The sequence below is a fragment of the Ictalurus punctatus genome, chromosome 23 (genome assembly GCF_001660625.3).
Source record: "Ictalurus punctatus breed USDA103 chromosome 23, Coco_2.0, whole genome shotgun sequence".
NCBI lineage: Eukaryota > Metazoa > Chordata > Actinopteri > Siluriformes > Ictaluridae > Ictalurus > Ictalurus punctatus.
In genome coordinates, this window is record NC_030438.2 from 6,160,718 (window position 1) to 6,187,801 (window position 27,084).

At 39.9% G+C, this 27,084-nt stretch overlaps 2 protein-coding genes across 5 annotated transcripts in view; both read right to left on the minus strand.

Moving 5' to 3' along the window:
- Window positions 1–12,985, minus strand: part of c23h8orf34 (chromosome 23 C8orf34 homolog) — an 85,978-nt gene extending 72,993 nt beyond the window's left edge. For all 3 annotated transcript variants that reach the window (XM_053674970.1, XM_017452684.3, XM_017452685.3), the window contains exon 1: window positions 12,643–12,985. In XM_053674970.1, the coding sequence (XP_053530945.1) occupies window positions 12,643–12,711 (69 nt within the window). In that variant the 5' untranslated portion in view covers window positions 12,712–12,985. The remainder of the gene's footprint in view (window positions 1–12,642) is intronic.
- A 2,444-nt stretch (window positions 12,986–15,429) lies between these two features.
- prex2 (phosphatidylinositol-3,4,5-trisphosphate-dependent Rac exchange factor 2) overlaps window positions 15,430–27,084 on the minus strand; it is a 122,215-nt gene continuing 110,560 nt past the window's right edge. For both annotated transcript variants that reach the window (XM_053674859.1, XM_053674858.1), the window contains 4 exons: window positions 25,863–26,053; window positions 21,141–21,243; window positions 17,675–17,742; window positions 15,430–16,278 (listed from right to left, as the gene is read on the minus strand). In XM_053674859.1, coding sequence (XP_053530834.1) covers window positions 16,233–16,278; window positions 17,675–17,742; window positions 21,141–21,243; window positions 25,863–26,053 — 408 coding nt within the window. In that variant the 3' untranslated portion in view covers window positions 15,430–16,232. The remainder of the gene's footprint in view (window positions 16,279–17,674; window positions 17,743–21,140; window positions 21,244–25,862; window positions 26,054–27,084) is intronic.

Consider the following 27,084-nt stretch of genomic DNA (forward strand, 5'->3'; position numbering starts at 1 on the left):
AAAAACGTTAGAGAGAGGCAACGTCTCATAATCTGCGCTCACTCTATCTATCAGCCTTCTGTGTGTCAGGCCTCAGGCTGTGTATGTAGCTCCAGTTTGGTAATTAGTCCAATCCCTAGGGAATCTGCGTTTGCTAACGTTGCCCTGTATTTACGCCTCATGTTTAACTCACTTACCTCATGATGTCTTCTACACCATATATATATATATATATATATATATATATATATATATATATATATATATATATATATATATATATATATGTATATATATATATATATATTCCTTCTGTTTTTAACATGATTTTTCTCTTACCTTCAACCTAAAGTTTTGCTCTATTTCCCTACAGTGTTCCCATCGGCTACCCATCTGCGAGGGCCGCCGTGTACTTCCTCCCGAGACACATGAAAGCCACTGCATTTTTTCATACTACCAATTGTGTAACTGTGAACAGTACTAAACATTCCATACTGTATGCCCGAGCCAACAGATCTCTGAATAACCGAGAACCGAGTTAAGTTTATACTTGCCACCCATTGTGCTCTCATGGACTTTTTCATTGGAAAGTGCTGAAGTGTTTCTCCCAGCAAGCACAAACAGAGGGATTTAAGCCTAGCCCTAGTGCTAGCACTTGAAGTGCTATTTCAATTTCACGTCGTTGTCAGTTTCAATTACGGGAGGGAAATACAATGATTCCCCAGCAAGCTGATTTTATTGGCGTACTGTGCGCTGGTATAGCATTCAATTTGTCACTTGTAAGGATCCGAGAAAGGCTCCTATGACAGAAACAACTGAAAAGGACTGAGCCGGGCATCTGGCTCAGTCTGAAAACGAGGATAATGAGTCTTTATTGGTCACATATATGTATGCACAGTGAAATTCTTTTCTCCACACACCCTAGCATGTTAGGAGGTTGAGGTCAGAGCGCAGGGTCAGCCATGATACAGCACCCCCTGGAGCAGAGAGGGTTAAGGGCCTTACTCAAGGGCCCACTGTCAGCCTGGCAGTGCTGGGGCTTGAACCCCTGACCTTCCCATCAGTAACCCAGAGCCTTAACCACCAAGCCACCACAGCCCCTAGTCAAAGAACAGCTAGACGAGGTTCAGAAATTGACATATACATGTATTCAGTACACCGGATCAGTAGTCCTGTTATAGCTTTGAAACCAGCCTACATGGTACCTGAGTACTTCCTGCTCCAACTCCATACTGAACACTTCGTCTATCATGTTTGTACATGTTCCTCATCATCAGTTGTGTTGAACCAAACCAAACATTGTATAGACACCATATTCCATCCTCAACTCATGGAAAAGACCAAATAAACAGATTCGGCAAATCCTGATCTGACCCACTATTGAGGAAATTTCCACCAAAGCTGACTTATTGAACACCTATACTGCTGCGACGAGGATTGAGTGCCTATATCAGCTAAACCCATGTTACCCATGTTTTTCCCCACATTCGTACCTAATTCCATTCTGTGGATACCCCCAATCTCATAACAATTCGCTTACTGCAGCTCTATCTCGCTCTTTCACACACCACAAACACACACACACACACATATGCAATCATTAATCACCATACATGTCTTCTGAGGAAGTAGTTGGCTTGCAGCCACTTACCCAGAACAGTGTCTCGTTGACTCGTATAAATTATTCTGCAAGCGACCAATCAATGGATTTACCATTAGCTCTGATCTATTCTTTTCTTTCTTGTGTTTTTTTTTTTTTTTTTTACATTTTACTCATCTGGTACAATACACTCTGGCTGAAGTGCTCTCAGGCCAAAGTTCAAGGCCAAAGTAAAGAATCCGAATATCACAGCGATACTGAGTTGATGAATGTATTGTGCTCGTGTTGTGTATACAATGGATCAACCTCATGATGAATGTACACTACTGTAGATACCTGACCATGGCACGCACATATCTAGGCCTTCCGCAAACCGTTGGAAAGCACAGAATTGTCTAGAATGTCTTTGGATGCTGGAACTAAAGGGCTTCAATCCTGTTCCAGCATGACAATGTCCCTGTGCACAAAAGCAAAGCTCCATGAAGACATCGTTTACCAAGAACTCGAGTGGCCTGCACACAGACCTGACTCAAACTCAACCCCACTGAACATCTTCGGGATGTTTTGGAACGCACCAGACCTCCTCGTCCGAGATCGGTGCTCAACTCACTAATGCTCTTGTGTTTGAATGAACACAAATCCCCACAGCCACGCTCCAAATTCTAGTTCAAAGCCTTCCCAGAAGGCTGTATAGCAGCAAACAGGGGAACAGCTCTGTAATGTGATGTTCATCAAGCGCATATCAATGTGATGGTCAGGGGTAGGGTGCATAAATGTTTAGCTGTACAGTGTATATAATACAGCTCTTTACTTATCTCTCATTCTGTATTCATAGATGAATACAATACAGCACTGAGGATGAAAGTGAATAAAATCACTCCTACTTCAAGGTTTGGATGCTTCTGTAGATTGCATTCTTCTGTAGATGTAATTGTTCTAGTCACATCAGAGCTACATGTAGAACAAAGGGCCAAAAAAAAGGCAGATCAATTATTTCTTTCTGATTTAGTAGAAACGCCTGCTAGAACAAAACTGCATCTTGTACAATAGACCGTTGACCATCTTATAATCCCAGTCAGCCACCCAGCATGGTATTGCCATATATACACTGGTGGGAAAGAAAGTTCAAGCTAGCACTATAAATGCTTGCTTGGTTTGCCCCTCTGGGAGAACTCTTCAGGCTTTTGTGAAGAACCATTTCCCAATAATTCCTTCTCTTTTTTTTGGCCTTTTCATTGACTGTAGGTTATCCATTGTTGCAAAATTCCATTTATATACTGAAATGCTACATGTAAGGAATTAAACACGACAGAGTCGGCTGTCATAGGACATAATCAATGACAAGGTGATGTGGTGAATAACAGATAACAGGAACTAATGAATTAAGTGCTGACACTATGAATCCATAAATAAAATAAATAATCATCTCCTCACAGAAAATGTCACCATATCACCATTTATGCAGGTTTTTAAATCTGTTTATTTACTATGTGAACTAGCTGAGCAAGTTAATATACTAGAACCAGCACATTAAAGCGCACCTATTATGGTTTTGAAACGTGGTTTTAAACATTTTGTTTTAAAGGTCTCATACAAAGTCAAAAAACATTTTAACGTGCTCATCATTTAAACTGCAGCATTACCTTTTTGTCCCCCCAGTGTCACAAACGACTCGTTAAATGATCCAATGAACTCCTCCTTTCAGAGAGCATAATCTGCTCTGATTGGTCAGATGTTCCAGTCTGTTGTGGTTGGTTTACCACGGTCAGCGAGCAGCCGATGAAGATCAGAGGCGGGTTTTTTGTTACAAACCTACGCAGGTTAGTACAGGAAGTAAAGTCTGGAATCACTAACGACTCGATTCGGCTGTTCAGAATCGGTTCCTTCATTTGGGAGTCGATAACTCTGTTTGTTGTGCTCTTTGATTTTTTAAACTTTGCAGACTTTTTACATTCACAAACAGCTACATATATAACACACTACATGAAGGGTAATATTTGAAAAACTATAATAGGTGCACTTTAATATAAAGCTGTGATTTGACATACAGCCGGAACTACTGCCAGAGCTGCTGTTATTGTTTCTACAGTACGAGCTCATACTATACACAGGGACTTGACATAATCTAAAACTAATAATAAATAAATTAAAGAAAGCTACCACTTTATTGAGAAAACTATGTAATTGTTAATTACATGAATTGAATTGAGTCTCCAGTGTCAGTGCTTTGCACACGAAAAGCTTCAGGACAGAGGAGTTTATGAAAAGCTGTATTTTGTGAGAGAGATAGAGAAAGAGAGAGAGAGAGAGAAGGAGATGCTAGTGAGGGAACAACTGTTTACCTCTGCTATTACAATTGATAACAGGAACTAACACTTGTGTACTGTATATAATATGAATTGTGTATACATTTGCCTCACAATTTTACATTATACAATGATAATGAGTCTTTATGGGTCACATATACATATGGAGAGTGATATTCTTTTCTTCACATACCCCAGCATGTCAGGAAGTTGGGGTCAGAGTGCAGGGTCAGCCATGATACAGCGCCCCCTGGAGCAGAGAGGGTTAAGGGCCTTGTTCAAGGGCCCTTGAGTGGCAGCTTGGCAGTGCTGGGGCTTGAACCCCCAACCTTCCCATCAGTAACCCAGAGCCTTAACCACCAAACCACCACTACCCGGTATAATATACACACTGTAGTATATTATCGTGAACAATGGTAATGAACTACCATTTTCCATCCAGCACTATGTATCAGTGCTATGATCAATTTCTATAAACATCAACAATACGTTAACGATGCAATAGATCACACACATCTCACAGCTGTGTGTGGGGGAAAGGATTCGGCTAAAAATAGCGCTACAAAGCTGTAAAATCCCAGCCCAGGTGTTATACGACTCAGTAAAGTGAAAATGCCATCCATGATGAACTGTAAATTACTAGCAGGCTGAGTGAACCTGAACACAGGTAACACCAGTCGTGCACCACTTTAGCTTTTTTTTTTCTTCCATCCATCCATCTTCTATATTGCTTATCCTTTTCAGGGTCACGGGGAACCTGGAGCATATCCCAGGGAGCATCGGGCACAAGCCGGGGTACACCCTGGACAGGGTGCCAATCACACACCCATTCATACTCTATGGACACTTTGGACGCGCCAATCAGCCTACCATGCATGTCTTTGGACTGGGGGAGGAAACCGGAGTACCCGGAGGAAACCCCTGCAGCACAGGGAGCACATGCAAACTCCACACACACAGAGTGCCACGGTGGGAATCGAACCTCCGACCCTGGAGGTGAGGCGAACGTGCTAACCTCACCTGTATTGAAAAAAAATTACAGGTTCTGCAGATATTTCCTTCAAGATGAGGGCTGTAACAGTAGAGCATAATTACACTAGATATGGTTTGAATATGTAAACTGATTTTCTTTCAAATTCAATTAAAGTTTTTTTCTTTATTTTATAATTTAGATTTTATCGTATTACGAATATCCAATGGCCACTAAAGATTCCTGAATTCAATCAACCCTTTCTCTTTGTAAGCTAGAAACATGACGCTGAACGATGCTTAACGCCTTTCCACGAGCGTGTGTGAATTCTGTGAGCCCTGTTCCGAACTCGTTTTCTCTGTATTGACCTTTCATGGAGAAAATAACAGGCTTTGAGATAATCGCATCTACTCGTCAATCGAGGTCGGAATTACAATACGGCTTAATTATAGGTTCTGAAATAATTAGTACGAATCATGTTCTGTCCAATGAACTAGAATTTCAAAAGTTTCGTAATGTACGTTTTTTTTTTTTTTTTAAATAAATAAAAATAGCTCAGTAAATGTGACAGTATGGATGGTTGGATGAATACTGAATTGTCACCACCGTATAGGTGCTCAATTACTGCTGCTAATTAACTCCCTATTCTGTCAACCTGTTTCTAGCCCGTGCATCAAAGGAAAGGAACTACCAAAGGAACCGTTATCAAGCATGAAGCTTTAAATGCATGGCCTCGTCTCAGAAAGAAAACGTTCTGCAAGGTAGAAACAATGTAAATGTATCCTCGGTGTTCCTTAAGGTCCAGCTGAAATCGTTTTTCAAGGTACTACATTCGCTTCCAGTCCAACCTTAGCAAACCATGTCGAGTTCGATTTGTGCACAGGGGCATTGTCAAGCTGAAACAAGTTTGGGGAATCTTAGTTCCAATGAATTGAAATTGTAATGCTACAGCATACAAAGCCATTCTATCCAATTGTGTGCTTCCAACTTTGCTTTTGTGATGCTTTTAGCATGATAGTTTATGGTCCTTAACCATAGGGGTGGACTAATCACTAGACCGGGTATCCAGGACAAGATTAAAAGCTCAGATAACATAATATACGGTATCTTTTTTTTAAATTATGTTTTTGCACACTGGCGCTTATTGGACAGGCAGGTTCACCAGAATTGTTTTTGTCACTTGTCCAACAAGCCGAGAAAGAAAAACATCACTACCTGTTTGTTTCCCCGTCAAACAATATGTCGGTTTAATCACAACATGCAATTGGTTCATGTATTCCTTAATGGTTCAAAATCCTAACGTGTGAATTGTTCGGCACGTGGAACTCTTTTACAAATCCCTCTACGCACATAAAGCGAGGAAGCGATCTGGCGATTACTAGGAAGCACTTCGGGTAGGATCTTTATTAGGTGTTGTAATGAGCTTGGACGGATGCTAGATAACATTTCAGGATAGAGTGTCAAAACTGTGCAAAATATCAAACAGTGCAGCGCAAAAGTTGTAACTCGGAAACATCTCCTAGCTAAAATGTTAAGCCAAAGAATTTCTGCCTCTTTGTCGAGAGCACAAACACGACGCTTTATCACCAGAGACATTATAAGGAGGACACAGCTGAAGACTACGTAAAGCTTCCGTTCCCAAAGGATGCTTACCTAGTTGCCTAGGTAGCAAGCAAGCCCATTATGACTATATACTGTATATACAGGTGCATCTCAGAAAATTTAAATATCGTGGAAAAGTGCATTTTTTTCCCGTAATTTAATTCAAAAAGTGGAACTTTTTAAAATTCTAGATTCATTACACGTGAAGTGAAATATTTCAAGCCTTTTTTTTTTGTTTGTTTTAATCTTGATGATTACGGCTTACAGCTCACGGAAATCAAAAATCCAGTCCTCTCACGTTCAACGGCTTTTATTTCCAGCAAATTTCTTAACATAAAAACATTCAACAACTGAGACATAAGCTGAACAAGTTTCACAGATATTTGACGAACGGATATGGAGTAACGAGTCCCTGAACAAAGGGGGGGTCAATATTAAAAGTAACAGTCAGTATCTGGTGTGTTCTCCAGCTGCTTTAAGTACTACAGTGCATCTCATCCTCATGACTGCACCAGATTGGTCAGTTCTTGCTGTGAGATGTTCCTCCACTCTTCCACCAAGGCATTTACAAGTTCTCCATCATGTCTGGAGGGACACACGGTTACATGTAATTTTACACTGCAAGGAAAATCGGCTGTCCTTCCCGTCTCCCTGTAGTACTGTCTTGGACGTCTTACATTACAGACATTGCAGTTTATTGCTCTGGACACATCTGCAGTCCTCATGCCTCCTGCAGCAGGCCTATGGCATGTTCACGCAGGTGAGCAGGAACCCTCGACATCTTTCTTCTGGTGTTTTTCAGAGTCACTAGAAAGGTCTCTTTAGTGTCCTAAGTTATTGTAACTGTGAACGTAATCGCCTAGCGCCTGTAAACTGTCCGTGTCTTAAGGACTGTTCCACAGGTGCATGTGCAGTAATTGTTTATGGTTTAAGCATGAAAAACATCGTTTAAACCTTTTCCAATAAAGATCTGTAAAAAAGCTTATTTGGATTTTACAAAATTATCTTTAAAATACAGTCTCCTGAAAAAGAGACATTTCCCTATATATATATATATATATATATATATATATAGAGAGAGAGAGAGAGAGAGAGAGAGAGAGAGAGAAAGAGAGTTACTAACGGCACTAACATGCACACATATCAGCCTTCATGTTTTACAGCAACTGATAACAAGAACAAACAGATCATATCTGTCCTTCTGGTGCTCTCAATATTTTTTCCGCATATCCTACACTCCAACTGTCTGAAGTACGCCAGCTAACGGCTAATGGTGGAAAAACACTTTCAATTCAATCTCAAACTCACGCTATTAGCTCAGTGCACCATTTTATTTATTTATTTCTGTTGTTACAGCCACTGAGCCTGAGTGTAATGTACAGCTGATGTTTTTTAACGAATACAACTAATACATCATTTTAGGGCTGCAACTAACGATTATTTTCATAATCGATTAGTTCACGGTTATTTATTTATTTATTTATTTATTTATTCATTTATTCATTTGATTAATCGGTTAATCGGATTGTGAGGGGGCGGGGCAAACTTTCAGTACCATTTTTGTTTATTTAAAATAAAATCCACAAACTGAGTGTTACAAACATAAACTTCAGACTAAAACTTTACACAATTGTTTATTCAATTATATACGACTGAAAAGAACCCAGTACACACACACACACACACACACACACACACCAGATTATTTATTATTCATTTAGGTCTGTAGTTTAATTCAGTGCTTTTTGGGCATCCATAAAGAATAATGCATTAATACTTATATATAATATAAACTAATATATAAGTTTATATTATATAATAGTATTTATGCATTACTTTGTATAAAAGATAACGTTGATATAAACAGTAAACTATAGAAAGTCACTGTCGTTGACTCTGGGTATCTGCTAAAGCTAGCGGCGTCACATTACGTGCGTAGGACGTCATGCGCCGTCGACTAGGAAGCGGCTTTTACTTCCGGGTAGTAATAAAACCGCTCGTGTTCAATTTGAGACGATATTACCTTTCTAAAATTCACACACTAGACTGTAGAGTACACAGTGCATAGTGTAAGTGTATAGTACTTCATTTCAGACAGAACTTTAGTATTTACTATACGAAGCGTGTTTTCAGAACAGAAGTAACGTAATAAGTAAACGCGCCCCGTGCCGCTCACAGACCGACTAATCGATAACGAGATTCGTTGACAACGATTTTCCTCATCGATTATTATCGATTCGATGATATGAGCAGATAAAATAAGCATCTACTCCACTATAGCATATTGCAAATAGATAGTACATTGCTACATAATCAAATTTGTTTTTGTGTGACAATATGGATTCCTCCTTCATTATTCAGCAGGGTATAAAAAAACCACTTGTTCCAGCACATATTATTTTTCTGTGTGTATTTATAGCCTAAAACATATGTTTCAACATGACATATTGTGGTTACATACAGTAAAACAGACAGTGGAGCTAGACTTAATACTGTTCCTTAGTCTAGCTGATATCGCCCAAGAAATTCAGGCAGAATCATGCGAGACATGCCTCGGCAGACTCCGGGCAAGACAGTCCCAAAGTCTGGAATGCACAATCTGTACAATTTTGGTATTAATTCCTCACTACATGCTTAACTGGACTCATAATATGGCTGGAATTAAAGAAGAAACAAAACTCAGTGTGTGCAAAAACTTTTGACTGGCAGCGTTAAATGCTTTTTTTTTTATATAAGCACTCGACTTAAAACCTTAATACACACAGGATTTATATGGTTCTCCCTCTTCACACTGTATCAAAAATATCAATGGCCACAGAAATGGACACGGCGATATTCCATGACGAGGGTGCAATAACTTATATCCACAATATCCAAGCTGCACAGGGCAGACACAGTGCTGTAATCAAAAAGAAAAATGTTCTGTCTCTCTCTAGCATTTCTTCATATTTCACACAGTGCCACGGTCACTGAATGATATCAGTCTATCTGCCTAACATTTACATTCACAATAGATTATTCCCAAGTCCTCGGCATCCTTCTCACGGAGCAGACGTCGGTAGGCTTTGGTGAATCTGATGTAATCGCAGAGAAAATGCTCCACATCGGGCAGAGATTGCACTGATTGTAGCGCAAAATCAATTACTTATTACAAACCTGTCTCAACAGGACTAAATGTTCTAAATGGCACGCTTTTTCCCCGTACAGTTTACTGCACCAGCAATACATACTTTTCCTCGAAGTAGTATGTAGTATGTTTGTAGTGGAACATCCTGGGTGTTACAAAGCACTGACACTGGAGACTCCTTCCGAAGATGCTAAATAGACGTCTCCTAACAGAAAACCCAGATCAAAAATTTTTATTACATTTTTATTAACACTTTACATCTGTACCTTTTTAATGCAGCATCCACCAGACAAGTTCCTGTAGAAATGAGAACATGCGTAGTAAAAGTAGTTATCGGGGTGTAACAAAGTCTCTGACCCAGGGGAAATGATCGGTTGAAACAATGAACTCTGTAGCAGCACCCAAGGCATCATTTTAACCTGACATAGAGCTCCAAAGTCGGCTAAAGTGCCCGATTCTGCGTCTTTTTCTCTGGCGTTTTTTCCCACTCAGCTGGTGAAATAAATCCACCACTGCACCAGTATTTAAACACATACTGTATGAGATAATGTGTTTTTATTAGACTTTTGCAGGTTTATAATATACCGCTTTTTTATCAGTACCACTGGCATTATAGTACTGTCCACAGGTTATACCTGAATGGATATAGCACCGCATCTGGAAGTTTCTACTGGTTAATGACACAGCAATTTTTTAGGACTCCATTTCCCAGTGATGTGTACTTGATAAAAATATTACTTTCAGATTAATAAGCCTCAATTTGGTCTGTGTATGAAACAATTCAATAAGTTTTCATTCAATTATGTTATGCAAGATGAATGGTCCAAATGGGGAAAGAGTAAATGTTCAGGATTGAAGCTAATTCATGCATTCATTTATTCATCTTCAGTAAATGCTTTATCCTTTAGCCTGTCCCCGGGAACACTTCGGAAGGAGAGTTCACCAGTCCATTGCTGGGCACCATACACACACATTCACACTACAATTCAGCATAGCTAATCCATCTTCGGGCATGTTTTAGTACAGTGGGAGGAAACTGGAGAACCCAGAGGGAAACCCACACAGACATTTGCAAAAGGAAGGAGTCTCCAGTGTCAGCGCTTTGTAACAGGTTTCTTGGTAGCATGACAAGTTTTTCTTGTCAATTAATGAAAGGAAGCGATAACAGGAACGAACTTGCTTCAGAGACCTTCCACAACATGAAATATAACTATAAAATGTACAAAAAAAAGTATAGTGTCATACTTTTTTAAATAAGTTTTTTTTTAATGATAGTGGTGGTGAATTGCTGTGGTGTAAATGGAATGATCCACTTGGTGACATGTTGTAATGGGAAAACAATCCCTTTGGGTGGTGACAGTAACTCTGCTTCATCACAAGACGCCATTTTGTTTTGTTTCTTACATATTTTACATTCTCTGCATTCGTTTTGGTAAGACTCCCTTTATGGGTACGTTTCCAGAACAGGTTGTTGTTGTTTTTTTTCAATGTCTGTCATAACTGCTAGTAATACATAAGATACAGATGTTGCCGTTAGAAGGACGCATCCAACTGAAAACCACTGGACTGTTCCTTTAAACAGTCTTTGGCGCTGTCCATGGTGCTACATCATCACCACCACCAAGACCATCGCTCTGCTTTCAGCCTCACTGCTCTTTCATATTCCATCCATGTGCATTGAATCTCTGCTCTGGCAGAGCTGATACATCAGCACTTTGTCTCACGTGGACACCTCTGGGACTGTGCCAGATGTGCAGAGCAGGCTAAAGTAGTGCCAGAGCAGCATGGTTAAGTGAGAAAGTAAATTCTACTGAGGATACTTACAACGGTCTGGAGTTATCATTAGGTTTCACCCCAAGCGTCGTCTTGTACGCGGTGATAACATAAATGACACACAGAAACGAATCTCTTTAACGTCTTCACCTTTAAAGCATGTATACTGACTCGTTACCTTCTGTCCAAACCCAGTTATTCCTTATTATCTGCAATGATCTCCACTTATCTCCAAACAGCCATACGTTTGTTTTTTTTTATAGAAGATTACAATAACTGAATGACAATAATACTCCAAATCGTGTTATACGATCCAGCAGAGCTGCTGAAGAGGACATCTTAACACTTCATAGTCACACTATGTTTTTTTAGTCACTTTAAATGTGACATTTCAAACATTTTTCACACGCGGAGGTAGTGCGTGTGTTTTTATTTTTCATATATATATATTATATATTCATTTGTATATTTTTCATATCCTACTTACATCATGCTACATTTTGTTGTTTTATTTACATTACTTTCATGCTTATTTTTTTTTCTCATTCCCCCTCCCACCTCCCCCCACTTAATTAAATGATTTTCACATTATATATAATAATTATTCCACGTATAGGGCGTGCGATTTTATTTTCCACGTGCGATTCGATTACACGTTCGGTTTCTTTCCGCAAGTTACGTTCTTACGATTTATTTTTAAAAACGCAATTTTTTCCCCCCGACGACATTCTTTTTTTTTTTTATTTGTCCCATGCATTTTTTTAAACGCATAATTCTTTTATTTTCAACTTTTTTTTTTTTTTTTAACCTGTGAGTTCTTTCTCCACATGATTCGCTTATTTTCAAATGTTCATTTTTTCCACATGCAGGATGTGAGATTTTATTTTTTCATGTGCGATCTTATTACAAGATCACGTATTTGTTTGTTTTTTTTTAAAAACAATTTATGTTTCAGCTTGTATTCACGTGCAGTTAATCCACCTTCAAATCCATATTCCACATGTGATCCCATATTATTCACATAATCACATGGGGGGGGGGATTAAGATCACATGTGACATGGGATCTGTAAGGGATCACATTATGACCATTTGATCTGATCTGGTGTAGAGCTCAGTTACAGGACTTTCTGTCCCTTGTTTGAGTTTTTTAATCTATTTTAAATTATGAATATTTAGCCTGCTCACTTTTTAAGAAGCAGCCTGCACATGCCTATCCAGCTTGAGACTGTATGAAATGTTCAGTTCTTTAAGTCATCATGTGATTTGTAAATAAAGGTGCTCACCTCAAACAGGGGTCCGATTTTATTCCTCTCCAGGTAAGACTGGATCCGGGACTGTTGCTGAGACGCCATGGAGAACACTCCTTACATCACACCACATTTACACTACATTAACCACAAGGCGAGGAGGAGAAAGAGGAGGAGGAGGAGGAGGTGTGCTGCCGGACCCGCGCGCGCGCATCCTCAGCACAGAAATGAAATGTGCTTTCGGGTTCAAAAATAAATAAATAAATAAACAAACAAACAAATAAATAAATAAATAAAGGCTGCGGCAAAGAATTTGTGCTGAAGCTGCAGGTCCTGTATTTGTGCAGAAACACAGAGTAAAGTGTGATCACTGGGTTTGGATGAGATCGGACAGGACCTCCTCCCCAAATACCCCCCCTCCCCCCACCCCCCCCGTCCCCCACGTGGTCACCGCTTCTTTCCTCTGTACAGCCCGAGGAGACGCAGCGCGCGCGACTTTTCCCTACCGAAACGCTCCTCAGGGCTACAGCGATCCTGATTGGTGAAGCGCGACAGCCAATAAAAATCGAAAGGAGGCGGGGCTTATCGCGTCTTGAGGTAAAATAGTCAGAGATGGTCGAATTTGTATTGGGTTTTTTTTTTGTTTTTTGTTTTTTTTACATTCACGGACTCATTTAACTGTAATATGACGATAACATCGATATCCCATATCACTAATTTGTATTTAAACTACCATTATACACATTGTTGACATTTATACACGTAATGGCTAATTATCAGTGCCCAAAACTTTATCAGCCGGCCCCTGTCAGAAAAGATACAAGTAAAATTTACACAAGAAATATATAAACATACCTATAAACTGTAACAAATGAAATATAACGATTCAATTAACACGTCTACGTGAATGAAGACTGAAAGACAAAACATTCAACTGGCAGTAAAAACAATTCATTCCACATTTTGGTTGACGGCTAAATAAATGTTTTCTGAAAGAAATGCTCTGGTAAAGTCTAGCAGTCAGAAAAACTAGGCTATAACAGCTGAAATTATTTTCCAATGCGTAATTCATTAGCAAAACAAAAGCGGGATAAATATAGATTACTCAAGAAAGCATAAGTAAACATACGAAAATACCTCAATAATTCTCTAAATATGCAAACTTTAGGACAGGAGTCATACGACACTAAATAGAGATCATATACGAGATCAAGAGGGCCTGCTGATGGTTCGGGGCCCTACACAACAGTTATATACAGCTATATATACACACACACACACACACACACATATATATATATATATATATACATATATATATATATATGTCCCTCCTACCTCAACTCTCTCCTGAAGGCTTATGTTCCCTCACGCAATCTGCGATCAATCAATGACCAATGCTTAGTAGTACCTACTCAGCGTGGCTCAAGGTCCCTTTGAAGAACATTCAAACTGTTCCTCATATATATATATATATATATATATATATATATATATATATATATATATATATATATATATATATATATATATATATAGCTATGGAGCCAGGGTTTGATTATAATACAATTACAGGGCACAACACCTTTTAATGAATGTCAGCGTACTTTGTTTCAACCTCACATAATTTTGCATTTTACTCCTCAGGCAAAGTCGAAGACATGTTAATGTTCCGCGATAGGCTGCTACCCCCCCGCAATTGATCTGATTGGTTTTTAAACCGAGTCAGACCTGTCTGATATTACCTGAAGTGCTGGGTCACTGCCCCAGTAGTTTGATGCCAGCTCGCCCGTTTGTCCGGCGGCCCTGAAAACCTGTTTACAAACCACCTGTTTACTGAGGCATTGTTGCTAATCAGAATGAATACTTTTAATTTACATACTTTTAAAACACATTTAGCACATTGAGCATCTCCGTATATATAGTATATATCCGTATATAAATCTGTTTGAGCATTTTCCTCATTTGTCAAATCAACCAACCCTGAAACATGTTTATATAGCAACTTGCTAGCCTTTAATATTAGCTAATTGTTTTAGGCTGCTACACGTTTTATAGCAAATTAACCAAAATTGTTAGCTTTGGGCATGTGCTAGAAAGTTTGCTGAAATGCACACTTTGTCTTCGAAGGTTGCTGAAACAACTTCACTGAATTTCATTAGCTTTGCGGTTAGCTTTAGTAGTCTCGGGACTAGCCGGAGCAGGACTAGTTGGAGCAGCTGCAAAATCAAGCATTTTTGGCCGCAACAATCACAAAATAACTGCATCCTGTACAGACTGGCAAATAAGATCTAGCAAATATCTTCATTTCAGCATTTTCATTACATTTTTCTGACCTGGAAATGAAATCTGGTCTTTCTGAGGTAAACAGCTAGCTAATAATGCTAATAATCTCCTGTGCTATTTGTTACTTACATAACATTGGGATGGAAAACATGTCCACAAATAATGTGGCGATTTGTTCCTACAGTTTCCTACAACGTCTGCTACAATAACAAAAGGAAATGCATGTCATTCATGTGCCACATCCTTTCCCCTTCAGTGAATCTCCTGAAGGGGAAAGATGCGGGCACCTCTCTCTCAAGTCACTTCATTTCAAAGTAAGGTTACGCTCTCATCTCTGTTAATTCACTAGAAGGTAGGTTTTTGTATTTTTAAAAAAATGGTTTGCCTATTTAGTGTGAAGTTCAACATAGTGCGACATGCAGATTAAACATGGTTACTGTATATCTTACACCAGTTCTGTTTAAAAAAAAACACAAAGACAAAGCTTCTTTTAATATTTCTCTACAGTACTGATATGAAACCACACGGACACACAACTCGCAGTAATTAAACATCTTGACTATTCATCTTGTTTTTATTTACCACAAAAGATTTTGCAGGCACAAAGACAGCTGGTGGAATTTTCTCAGTCGTTCATTTGCATAGTACAAAAACATTTCCTTTTCCTGCATTATACTAACCAGCACTGAGACATTTATAACATATAGAATTACTCCTGAGTACAAAATAGTTGAGGATTTGTATACACTACATAATAGTAACACCGATAACGTCGTATTTTAAATGACCCGAGTCTGGATTTTTCAGCTTAACACATCTAGTTAATCGCCATTCTTCCGACAGTTAAACTTGAGAATGTGCACACGTCTAACAGAGAATAACACATCAGTACAGACTATAAAGGCTTTCAGCCACTTCTTTATCCGTCTTCCTTGAGTTCGTTTCAAAGCGATAAGACGCCGAAAGTCGAAGCTTTCTGTGAGTGCTGCAGAGACTTTGTCTCATTTCAGATATCACTTCTATAACAAATGGAATGAGGTGTCTGGTTTGATTGACATGTCACTGATTCAGACAGCAGCCTGGAGACAAAAACATCCCACGTGTTTTGATCTCCTGTCTGGAATAAGATTAGAGCCTGTAACCACAAAACATGTGGGTTTTAAAAAGCTCTGAAACCACGATGCGGTGAAGAGAAGGCACGAATACAATGAATCCCTTGGAGAGGAGAGTGGGTGGACTTCCAGACGCAACCCTCAGGATGAGTGTATGTGTGTGTGTGTTTGTGGGAGAGTCTGGACTACGGCTGCTCGAGATCCAACATGGCTGAGTAGGTTCAGAAGTCAGGGGTCACCGTCAGGGGGTGGAGGCTGGCACAACTTATACAGTCTAAAAGAAATACAGAAGAAGATAGATTACAGCTTATTAGTGAAAAATAGATGAAACACAAAACTAGTGCATAGAACGCATTTCTATGAATAAAACACATCTGGAAAACAGCGGAGGTCACAGAGCGAGCTGCTGCGGGAAAAGTGCACGATCCAGATCGTCCATAACATGAGAACGTTTTATATTAAGCGCTTCAAACAAACTCGTAAGCGTATGAATGTGGCCTGTCGTGTCGGATCCTCCGACAGATGCGTGTGATTTTTACTGTGATCCAGACGCGTTTTCTTCAGTGCAGAAATGATATTTTTATGTTTACATCCTTATCTGTAAATGTTAGAAATTCACACCAGTATTCCCATTTGACATAAAGACTCGTCCTGACAGCGAGCGAGTCTCCGTTAAACTTCACTGAACGAGCGCGAGTCCACGCGTCAATCGAACAGCACGCGATAGAAAGGAAGCACAATAACTCTGACTAAAATATTCATTTTCATCAAATATGTTGTTTGATGCTATATATAGAAACAAAAGTAACTGTGTTTTTATGAGAGCAGTAACTGTAATGGGGTTATAACAGGTCATTGTATATAAACATATAAGAAGTGTCGTACATTTACAGAATAAAGGAACATGTCACTGTGTTCAAATGAGCGGATGTGTATGTTACTGCAGAACATTCAACCTCTTACCACTTAACACTTAGTTTCTGCTTTTGTTTTCTTTTATACTGCTTTTGTTTTTTTTTGTTTTCAAAATACAATGTTAATATTTTTTTAAATCCTTTGAATCCTTTGAACAATGTACAGCATAGACCATATACATTTAATAGCTTTATCATAGCCTTCAGTTTGCACAGTATTTGAAGGACAACACCGGGCAGAATGTGAAATAACGCTTTTTTCCTTTTCCTTTTCGAAAAATACAGAAAGTAAAAATCGGTCAATCGAAGAAATAATCGACAGATTAATCGATGATCAAAATCGTCTTCAGTCGCAGCCCTAATAAATAGTTTATTCTACAGGATACTTTTTGATTCCACCACGCTGCCAAACACACACGCTGTCTGGCCATGTATAAGTGAAGCCATTAATTATAGCAACAGCTTCCAGCTGCTCATTCATCAATAATAAAGCAAATTACTGACATATGGAGCTCATGTGAACATGATATACAGCATGTAGAAAGAAGCATAAATCCAAAAACCTGTTCTGTTTTAAAAAGTAAAGTACAGTGGAGTCTCCATTACAGCTAATTCATCCTGTATTTCTCAGAGGTCTGAGGAGAAAACCACAATCTGGAGTCGAATATGTGTGTGTGTGTGTGTGTGTGTGTGTGTGTGTGTGTGTGTGTGTGTGTGTGTGTGTGTGTGCGAAAAAAGCAAGCTGGTTCTGGTTACCTTGGCACTAAAGATGGGGTGCGGTCTCTCACACCGAGGTTCTTGGCTGAGTTCTGCACTCTGGCCCCCTGAAACACAGAAAGCCATGATTAGGAATTACACCCACATTTCAGTACACATTTCCACACATTTATTCCCTCTCTTACTTTAAAAATCATTCAATCCACCTAAACAGGGCATTGTACCAGAGCTACAATGCTAATGTAGCTAACAAATAACGGAAGCTTATAGCCCCTGGTATAAATGTATAAATCAATACGCATGTCAGACCTATATAATATATAAGAATATACAGTACACTATAATATAATATAATATATGTATATAGAGTGCCCTGCAATGGATTGGCACCCTGTCCAGGGTGTACCCCGCCTTGTGCCTGATGCTCCATGGGACAGGCTCCAGGTTTCCCCGTGACCCTGAAGAGGATAAGCGGTTTAGAGGATGGCTGGATGGATGGATATATATATATATATATATATAGAATTGGTCTGAAGATTAATGATTAATTTTGTATAAGTAATTTTCTTTAATGATCATTTCTATAGTAATAATAACTGACACAGGGGCTTGTACAGCAGATGCCCCACATAATCATAAACTAATAACAAACGGATTTTAAAAAGCGTTGTTCAGAAAGAATAACATATTATCGTTTATACGGAGAAGCTATCTGTACGGTGGCGTACTAACTGTAACTCTTCATCGACTTTCACACCATCACACCATCGATAGATTTCCTACAACGGCACATGCCATAGTGGTTCATTCTGGTAGCTGTAAACATGTACAAGTTGATTAGATTAGATTAGTCTAGCTTCAGTGCAAAAAGCAAACACTTCCTGACTCATCGACTATCTCTTCCTATCATGGATGTGCTAGAAGACATTTGGCGTTGGCTCTCTGGCTGGATTAAGTCTTAAACTCTCAACATTTAGCTTACAAATTCCCCCACTTACACGAGAACCACAGCTTCTACATGGAAGGAGAGGAGAGTCAACACAGCACTAATCCTGGATCATTAGCTTTCAATTAGATTCGATTAAACTGAGGATTGTGTTTTCATTAAATGTGACTAACCCAGTCGGAGGTGGCTTAACAACTCTGGGTTATATAACCATATTACCATTACTTCTAATGTAAATAGCAATAATTATGTTCGTATCATTTTCTTTCTTATGCTCAAAGCGACAGTGCAGTGTATCGTTTCACGTAAATCATCCGAAAAAGGAAGATGATGACGATGGACCGGGTGATGCTGAGCACCTGAACCCATGACTTACGAGTCACATTTATCACAAGCCCCCGACCTCGTCAGATTTGTTCCTTGGACTTACTTATAGCTGTAAATTATAGCCCACACCGTGCTCATGGCTAAATGAATCACTCTGTGGTGTTTGAATAGGTATCATTTTCACTGCAGGTGCAGCTCCATCATGTCAGATAAGGCGAGCGGGCCACCTGCGATCTGACGCAGACGGAACGAAAACATAAATCTTGGGCATTTTACAGACGTTAGCAGTTTCTATAAATAGTTTGTGTGTAGTAAGATGGTTAGGAGTGGGAGAGGGGAAGGATCGCAGGTGAAGACTCGGCAGCAAAGTCAGAGTAGAAATACCACCGTAGGCATAATCGCATTTGGGACTCGGATCCAAAGCTACACACAGTACAGAACATGTGAGGTATTAGCTGTTCGGTAGAGCAGTTTAAAAAACCCGAACCAACGTGAACCAGCCATTGTTCTGAATAAATGAAGAATACACTTCCCCACATTATTTTATGGAGAGAATGGAAAGGAAAAACTGCTTCAAACCCCTTCACCTTGCATGGCCGTCGCCACGGGTTTTAATGTGTGTGTATTAAGATGAATGAAGGAATGTATTTCTATAAGGTGCTTTGGAGAAGTACTAGATGGACCTCTCTCGTAACCCGAGTGCGAGCAACGAAACTAATAAACAACCCAGTATGGGCGGTGTACTGACAGTCCTTTATATTTATATTAATATCTTAATTAAAGTCTGAGGAGGAAACTGGAGCACGGCCTTGTCCCCCAGGGCTGCCTAGTCCACTGAATACTTTATTACATATCCACCTACAGACACCTTCACGAGTCTGCTGTTTCCAGATCTCGCATTCATAAACTAGCAAAACGTAACACAGATCCGAAACAAGCCAGTTAGGTGCTGTCAATCAAAGCTTTGGACACGCCTACTCGTATTCTTATTCTCATATGCATCTGTTTGTCTGTACGAGTGTCGCTTTAGACGTCCTAAATGTCCATTTATCTTTCTGTTAGTGTGTCTGCCCATTTGCATGTCCGTCCATCTTTCTGTCTGCTCGCCATTCCTTCTGTTTGTCTGTCTGCCTGTTGGTCAGTCCATTGGCCAGTCCATCTGTCTGCCCGTCTTTTGGGCCAGCTTTCTGTCTGTCTGCTCATCAACCCGGGGTTTGTGTTTGTCTGCTCACCTATCTGCCTTCCCATCCTTCTGTCTGTCTGTCCACTTGCCCATCCATCTACCTGCCTGCATGCTCTATCTGTCTGTCTGCTCACCCATCCTTCTGTTTGTCTGTCTGTCTGCCCGTCCGTCGGTTTTTCTGACTGTCTATCCATTTTGTTTGTCTGTCCACCTGCCCACACAACTGTCTGTCTGTCTGCCTCATTACCTATCTGTCTATGCATCTCTCTGAAGGTGTATCTGTCCATTTCCCAAATCCATCAGTCTACGGGTCCGTCCAGCACGTGTATCCTTTCTATCCTTTCTTTTGTGTCTGTCTGTACCCTAAGAATCATTTAAAGCACCTGTCTCGCTTTCTGTCTGTCTGCTGTTTTTCTCCGTCTAAATGCAGCACACCTAGAGTCCTCTATTTGAACACGACGCCGCGCCTGAAGGACAGACGTCTCACCGCGTCCTTCCCGTCTTGGCTCCGCGCCGCTGTGTCGTCTGTCTGACCTCGCCGCTTGGCCTCAGCTCTCGTCACACTCTTTACGTAAACACGTGTGCGTATGTAATGATGCACAGAAAAACACACCGGCTCTGTGTTTCTGCTGTTTAATAAAATCCCTAGTCTACTCTGAAAGTTTTTTCATCTCCGTCACAGCCTAGAACCAGAGATATAACATAAAACGTACAGGAGATGACAAAAAAAAACAGAGGAAGAGAGAGAGAGAGAGAGAAAGAGAGAGAGAGAGACAGACACTGGGAATTCAATCCCAGAACTAAGCCTGTTCCCGCCGTAACGATTAGGCTTTGATAACGAAAATCCCCAATTACACAAACAAGAGCCAGTTTCATTTTCACAAAGGCAACGCGCACCAAACTAATTGGGTCAGCAAATTAAAAATAGCAGCACACGCCTTTGTCTAGCGGATCGATTGCTTACAGGCTCACGCTTTCCTGCACTGCAGTCACACAAGCTGGAGGAGGAGGGTGAATGTTTTATTCAGTTACAGTTCAGAGATACATACCTGTTTCCTCATGACGTCTGTGGCCTGCATGATACAGCGCGGTGGCAGGCCGTGACTGCGCGCCAGAACGATGGCCTGCTCCAGAGTAACGCTCAGAGTACAGCTACACAAACACACACACACAGAGCAGAAAGGTTACCATGCATTCACAGTACTTTAACATGGGGTGAAAGTGGCTTGTTCTGTATGTCCATCCATGCGATTTAAGGCTCTGCTCACAAAATTCACAAAAATCAGGTGCTGCTAGGATCAAAATAGCCAGTTCAGAGCTTTTTGTCCTTGTCTGGTAAATGCTCTGCACTTATATAGCGCTTTTTTAACCGTAGCGGTTCTACAAAGCGCTTTACACTGTGTCTCATTCACTCATGCACACACACCAATGGAAGCAGAGCTGCCATGCAAGGCGCTACCTTGCCATCGGGAGCAACTCGGGGTTCAATGTCTTGCCCAAGGACACTTCGGTATGTGGAGTCACGTGGGCCGGGAATCGAACCGCCAACCCTACGATTAGTAGTCTACCACCTGAGCCACAGCCGCCCCGAGTAGTGTTATGGTAGTGTTAAAGACACAAATACTATACTATATCCATCCATCCATCCATCCATCCATTTTCTGAACCGCTTTTCCTGCACAGGGAGCCTGGAGTCTATCCCAGGGGACTCGGGGCACAAGGCAGGGGACACCCTGGACGACGAGCCAACCCATTGCAGGGCACACATATTCTCTCACACACCCATTCACACAATACGGGCAATTTAGAGATGCCAGTATGCCTACAACGTATGTCTTTGGACTGGAGGAGGAACCCAGAGTACCCATGGAAAACCCCCGAAGCACGAGGAGAACAGGCAAACTCTGTGCACACAGGAAGGACGTGGGGATCGAATTCCTAACTCTGAAAACGCGAAGCGATCGTGCTAACCTCTAAGCGACCATGACACATGTGCAAAAAATGATCAGACATATTATGATTATTCATAACTATTCACACCTCCAATTAAATGCTCTCTAGAACCCATAAGTCCCGCCTCCGGAGGTGGATCTTTCTCTACAATTGTAGCTCGTCAGCTTGTTAGCTCAATAGCGCTAAACTTGGTTGGTGTGTTTTGGCTGGGCGTTTTCCTGCACACTATTCACTTTTCTAATTCTAAACCCCCCAAAAAAGTACAGTACACAGTTCTGGTCCCAGATGCAGCACTACAGGATAATAATCAGGGAAATAATCCACATGTGCTAATTAAACAGATTAGTAAGATGTGTTGTTGATATTTTGGAATTTTGCACCTTGACACCTTTGAGATCCTCGATGAGCTACGCTTACCCATAATCCCTTTCTCATCATATGCGCAACTTTGCAGTAGGGTAAATCAGCACTGAAGTAACAACAAGAGGAAAAGTTTAAAGAGACGTTAAAGAACTCTTGGTTGGTACAGTGATTCATTAAGGTTCTTAAATGGAGATACCTATGTGCTAACCTCAAGCGTTTGAAATGTAAAATTCCAAGGTAATTCTGGGTAATCTGTACCGGGACTTTCCTGGCAAATTTATACTCTTTGAAGGTTAAACGTTTGAATGATTTTGTAATGTGTCGTAAGAGGCAGGATGTAAATGCGTGTAAATTCGTTTGAGGAGTATTGAGGGGAATCTGACAAAATTATAATCGAAGTCCACAGCAAGGGTCAAAACCCAGGCCAAACAAGGATACTCCATAAACAACATCAAAACACAGGCAAGAGTCGTTTACTGTAAAATAAATAAATAAATAAAGTTAAATAAAAATATGTTTGAACTTAACTAAACAAAGACAGCGCACAGAAACAAAATCAAAGATTAACACAAAACAGGTGAACACAATCAGGTAACAAACTGAGGAAAATGACAGGAAAGGGAGAGCAAACAGAAATCTCCTTTCACCTCCTTTATATATTTCTGTAAAGCTGCTTTGGGACAATGTTCATTGTTAAAAGCGCTTTATAAAAAAGAAGAGAGAGAGAAAAAAAAGAAACCAAAACACGAGCACGGGGCATTTGTTGCCATAGGAACAACCACCAAACAGGGGAAACTCTGACAGATGCCAAGTATGTAGGTAATATCCCAGAATTTTAAAGTAAAAAATATTATTCATATGTACAACGAAACTCATGTCTGGAACCCTAGACATATCACGTTTGGTCATATTTATCCTCCTAACCCCTTCCTGCACCATGTGTAATAAGAGTTGAAAAACGTGAACTGCTACAGCAAAGACGAGCACATAGCACCTACCAAGCGTCTCTGTGAAATCAATCACTGGACCATTTCTATCTGAATGAAATGTGCCTTATCTTCCTGACACAGGGAGTAGCATAGTATATCTTTACACATTACTGATACACCTAGCTTACGGATATCACTCGGCTGGTTCCTGTTTTTACACGAGCATGAGCTCATATCTGCTGCAAATAATTAAAGCTGAATTAATAACGAGCCAGGACGCCAGGGGCACCGGTTATTTGGATGCAATTAGCGATAATGTATGGGTTGAGCCGAGCTGAGACATGATGCCTGAGGAAAGTGTGTGTGCGTACATGTGTGTGTAATGGTCTTGGTGACGAGAGCAGCATAGTGATTTATGTATACTGGGCTGATTCTGTCTGAACATACTGAACAAACTGATTTACACAATGCACGGCATAATTCTCTGGAAGTGCGGGATTGGAAAAAATTATAAGGACGGCAGACAGGAAGAGAAATAAATATATATATACATACATACATACATATATATATATATATATATATATATATAGACACATACTTTCACTGTTTATTGAGGTGTATTGCTTTCCAATGTAGTGTTTTATTCTTCTTATACCACAGCAATTTGCAAATGATTCATTTTTTTTATTATTATTATTATTAATAAACAACACATTGGGAGCGATGTGTGTTTTGGCCTCTTTTAGTTAGACCTCTAGTCATTTTAATATAATTATGTACAATTCATTAATGACCGTGTATTCATATCTATGTACATTACTGAAGTCAAAACTATTCTGAAAAAACCCAACATTTTTTAAAAATTTAAATTCAAGCGCTACATAAATAAAAACAATTCAATAGAATTATTATTACCCCAATCACACTCTGCTTTAAATAAAAGCTCCTTAAAAGGACTTGTTCATATTGTAAGTGTGTGAGCATTTTAGAAAGAAACCCAAGAAAGAACGGAAGACGCAATACGTGTAATGAATTACATGAATCATGTCGTGAGCTATTTCATTTCTTGTTGTCTGAGAAATGGTGCTCTGGGCTCGAGTGATATATGTCCCGTCAACTGTGTCTCCCGAAACGGCCCGGTGAGAAATAGAACTGTCTCGAACCAGCTGCAAAATGGCCGACTCGCCGAGAAGCTCACACAACCACCAGTACCTCCGCATATGAATATGATTCTATTATCGGTAATTAGAAAAATGTATTTATAGCCTGCCACATGAATAAGTCAAGGAGATTAATGTTCATATTAACGAGACGGAGATTCAATATTAATGTGGAGAAAAAATGTTGGAAGGAAATGGGCACAATATACGGTAGATGTGAAATAGTAATGAGGACAGGAGGACGCTGTTACGGAAGAAAAGAGGGGCAAAATTTACAGACAGGTTTGTAGATATTTTTTTTTTAAAAAGTGAAGACGTGAAGAAGATACGCGGCACAAAAACAGAGATATTAAAGTTGTTATGGTGAAGATTTCTGAGAGGAGAGCTTTATATAGTGTTTATGGAAGGAGTCTCCAGTGGCAATACTTCGTAAAAGCTCTAGCTTCCCAACATAGGAAAATCTTCAGAACGGAGAGCTTTGCAGTTTTCCCATATCATTAAGAGAGAGAGAGAGAGAGAGAAAAGAAAGACTGGTGATCGAGGGAACAATTGTTTAGAACTTAAAACCCTCCAGGCCATGCTGTAACAGGAAAAGAATCAATGCCAGGGTGGTGTGATTATTTTCCCGTAACAGCGTGTCCCGAAGTGTTTTATTCCTCTTATATCGCAGCACTTTTGCCAAAAGGTTCAAATTTTTTTACTTATTAAAGAATAAAATGGCATACTTTTTATCCGGTTAAAGTTACATTTACCGTAATGTTGTAGAATGCCCGAAAAACAAATGAGCCCTCGTGTTACAGCAGCTAGAAACAACCGTTCCCTCACCAGCCTTTAAAACTGGAGACTCCTTCCATAAAATCCAACCAAAATCTCAGAAACCTTCACCATATCAACGATCGCAGAGGTCTTTTTAAATAAGTTTATGTGACGTTTACGTTTGCGTGGAAGCAGAATGAGTGCCTTAGAGTAAATGATCCATACTTTTATAGAAAATGAATTACCATCCTCTGACCAATCAGATTTAAGGATTGAACAGCGTTGGGGTATAAGGCAAAAAAAAAAAAAGACAATCTCAAGAGTTTACGTTTTCTTTTAACAAAATGTATTAGAATAGTACTTCGGAAGGGTTTTGCTGAGAAATCACTTAAAAAATAAAACATTTAGGGAACTAATTTATTTGAACATCTAATCATTGGGTATTTACAGTGAATAACAGTTTACTAAAAGTACTGACATCTCATGATACCTATATTTAATATATTGTGACTTCAGTATTGTATCGTCTTATCTATCAGCTATACACAGAGGTAAAGGAAGACAGAATGTGTGTGTGTGTGTGTGTATGTGTGTGTGTATAACTGACCGGTGGACTCCGCTGTTACACAGGACGATGTGACAAGCTCCGAGCCGGCCGCACAACTCAGACGCCACCGTGAGCAGCCCGACTCCAGACGCCCCGCACGCCGTGAACTGACACGCAGCAGTGCGTCTGCACGAGATGAAGCTCTCCATCAGTCTGTAGAGCTCATCCAGAGCATTCAAGGGACGCATGAGCTGCAGAGAGACACGGTGAGAACAGTCAAGATTCCATTCATATTCCTTCACGAATCATACTTAAGCCTGTCAGGATTCATTTATTAACTCTTATGCAAATAACTGCAACGAGAAACGAAAACTTAAGTAAAACAAAGTATTGTGTCAAAAATACTTTGAAACGGTGTTTCCAGAAAGTTGAAAAATTTTCAAAAGTTTAATCTAAGAACAAACGCGTTAACCCCATCTCTCATAACACTAGCTGCGTTTACATGGACAACAATAATCCACTCTTAATCCGATTAAGACCGTACTCTAATTAAGAAACTAGCATGTAAACAGCAATTTTTACTGACCTTAATCTAATTAAGGTCATAATCGAATTAAGCAATAATCTGATTAAGACAGGTGGAGTACTCCTGTTTTAGTCGCATTATGGACGTGTAGTAGTGACATGTAAACACCTTAATCACATTATGAACGTCGTGTGAGAGTTTTCACTGCATTTTGCGACAGGACACGATCACACACGGCAGTTTTACGTTTTACGGCGAACAAGAGCGTTCGGCTGTGTCCCAAATCGCATACTTTCCTACTACAGGCCTGTAGTGGGGAAAAATACACGTATCTCGGCTACTATATAGACGGTAACTACGCGATTTGGGACACACACACGGTTTCAAGCAGTTGTCTATTAGCACGTACAGCATGACAAATAATTAACTGCACTTAAAGCGTTCGTAAAAAATTAAATAAAAACACCCAAAACTGTATACGGTACCATAACGAAGACCAACTGTATGTTGATACGTGAAATTCTGGAGGGAGTCGGACGGCGTGGCGCGGTGACGTAATGACGCGGGCTGTTAATCTAATTATGTTGTATAACATGTAAAACGGGAACATGACAGGAGTATTCTAAAAGCGACTCATGTAAACACCTTAATCACATTATTATCTTAATCAGAGTAAGGTCAATAATTAGGATACTGCTGTCCGTGTAAATGTAGTCACTATCTATACAGTATAGTACTTTCAGTTGATTCTTTGGG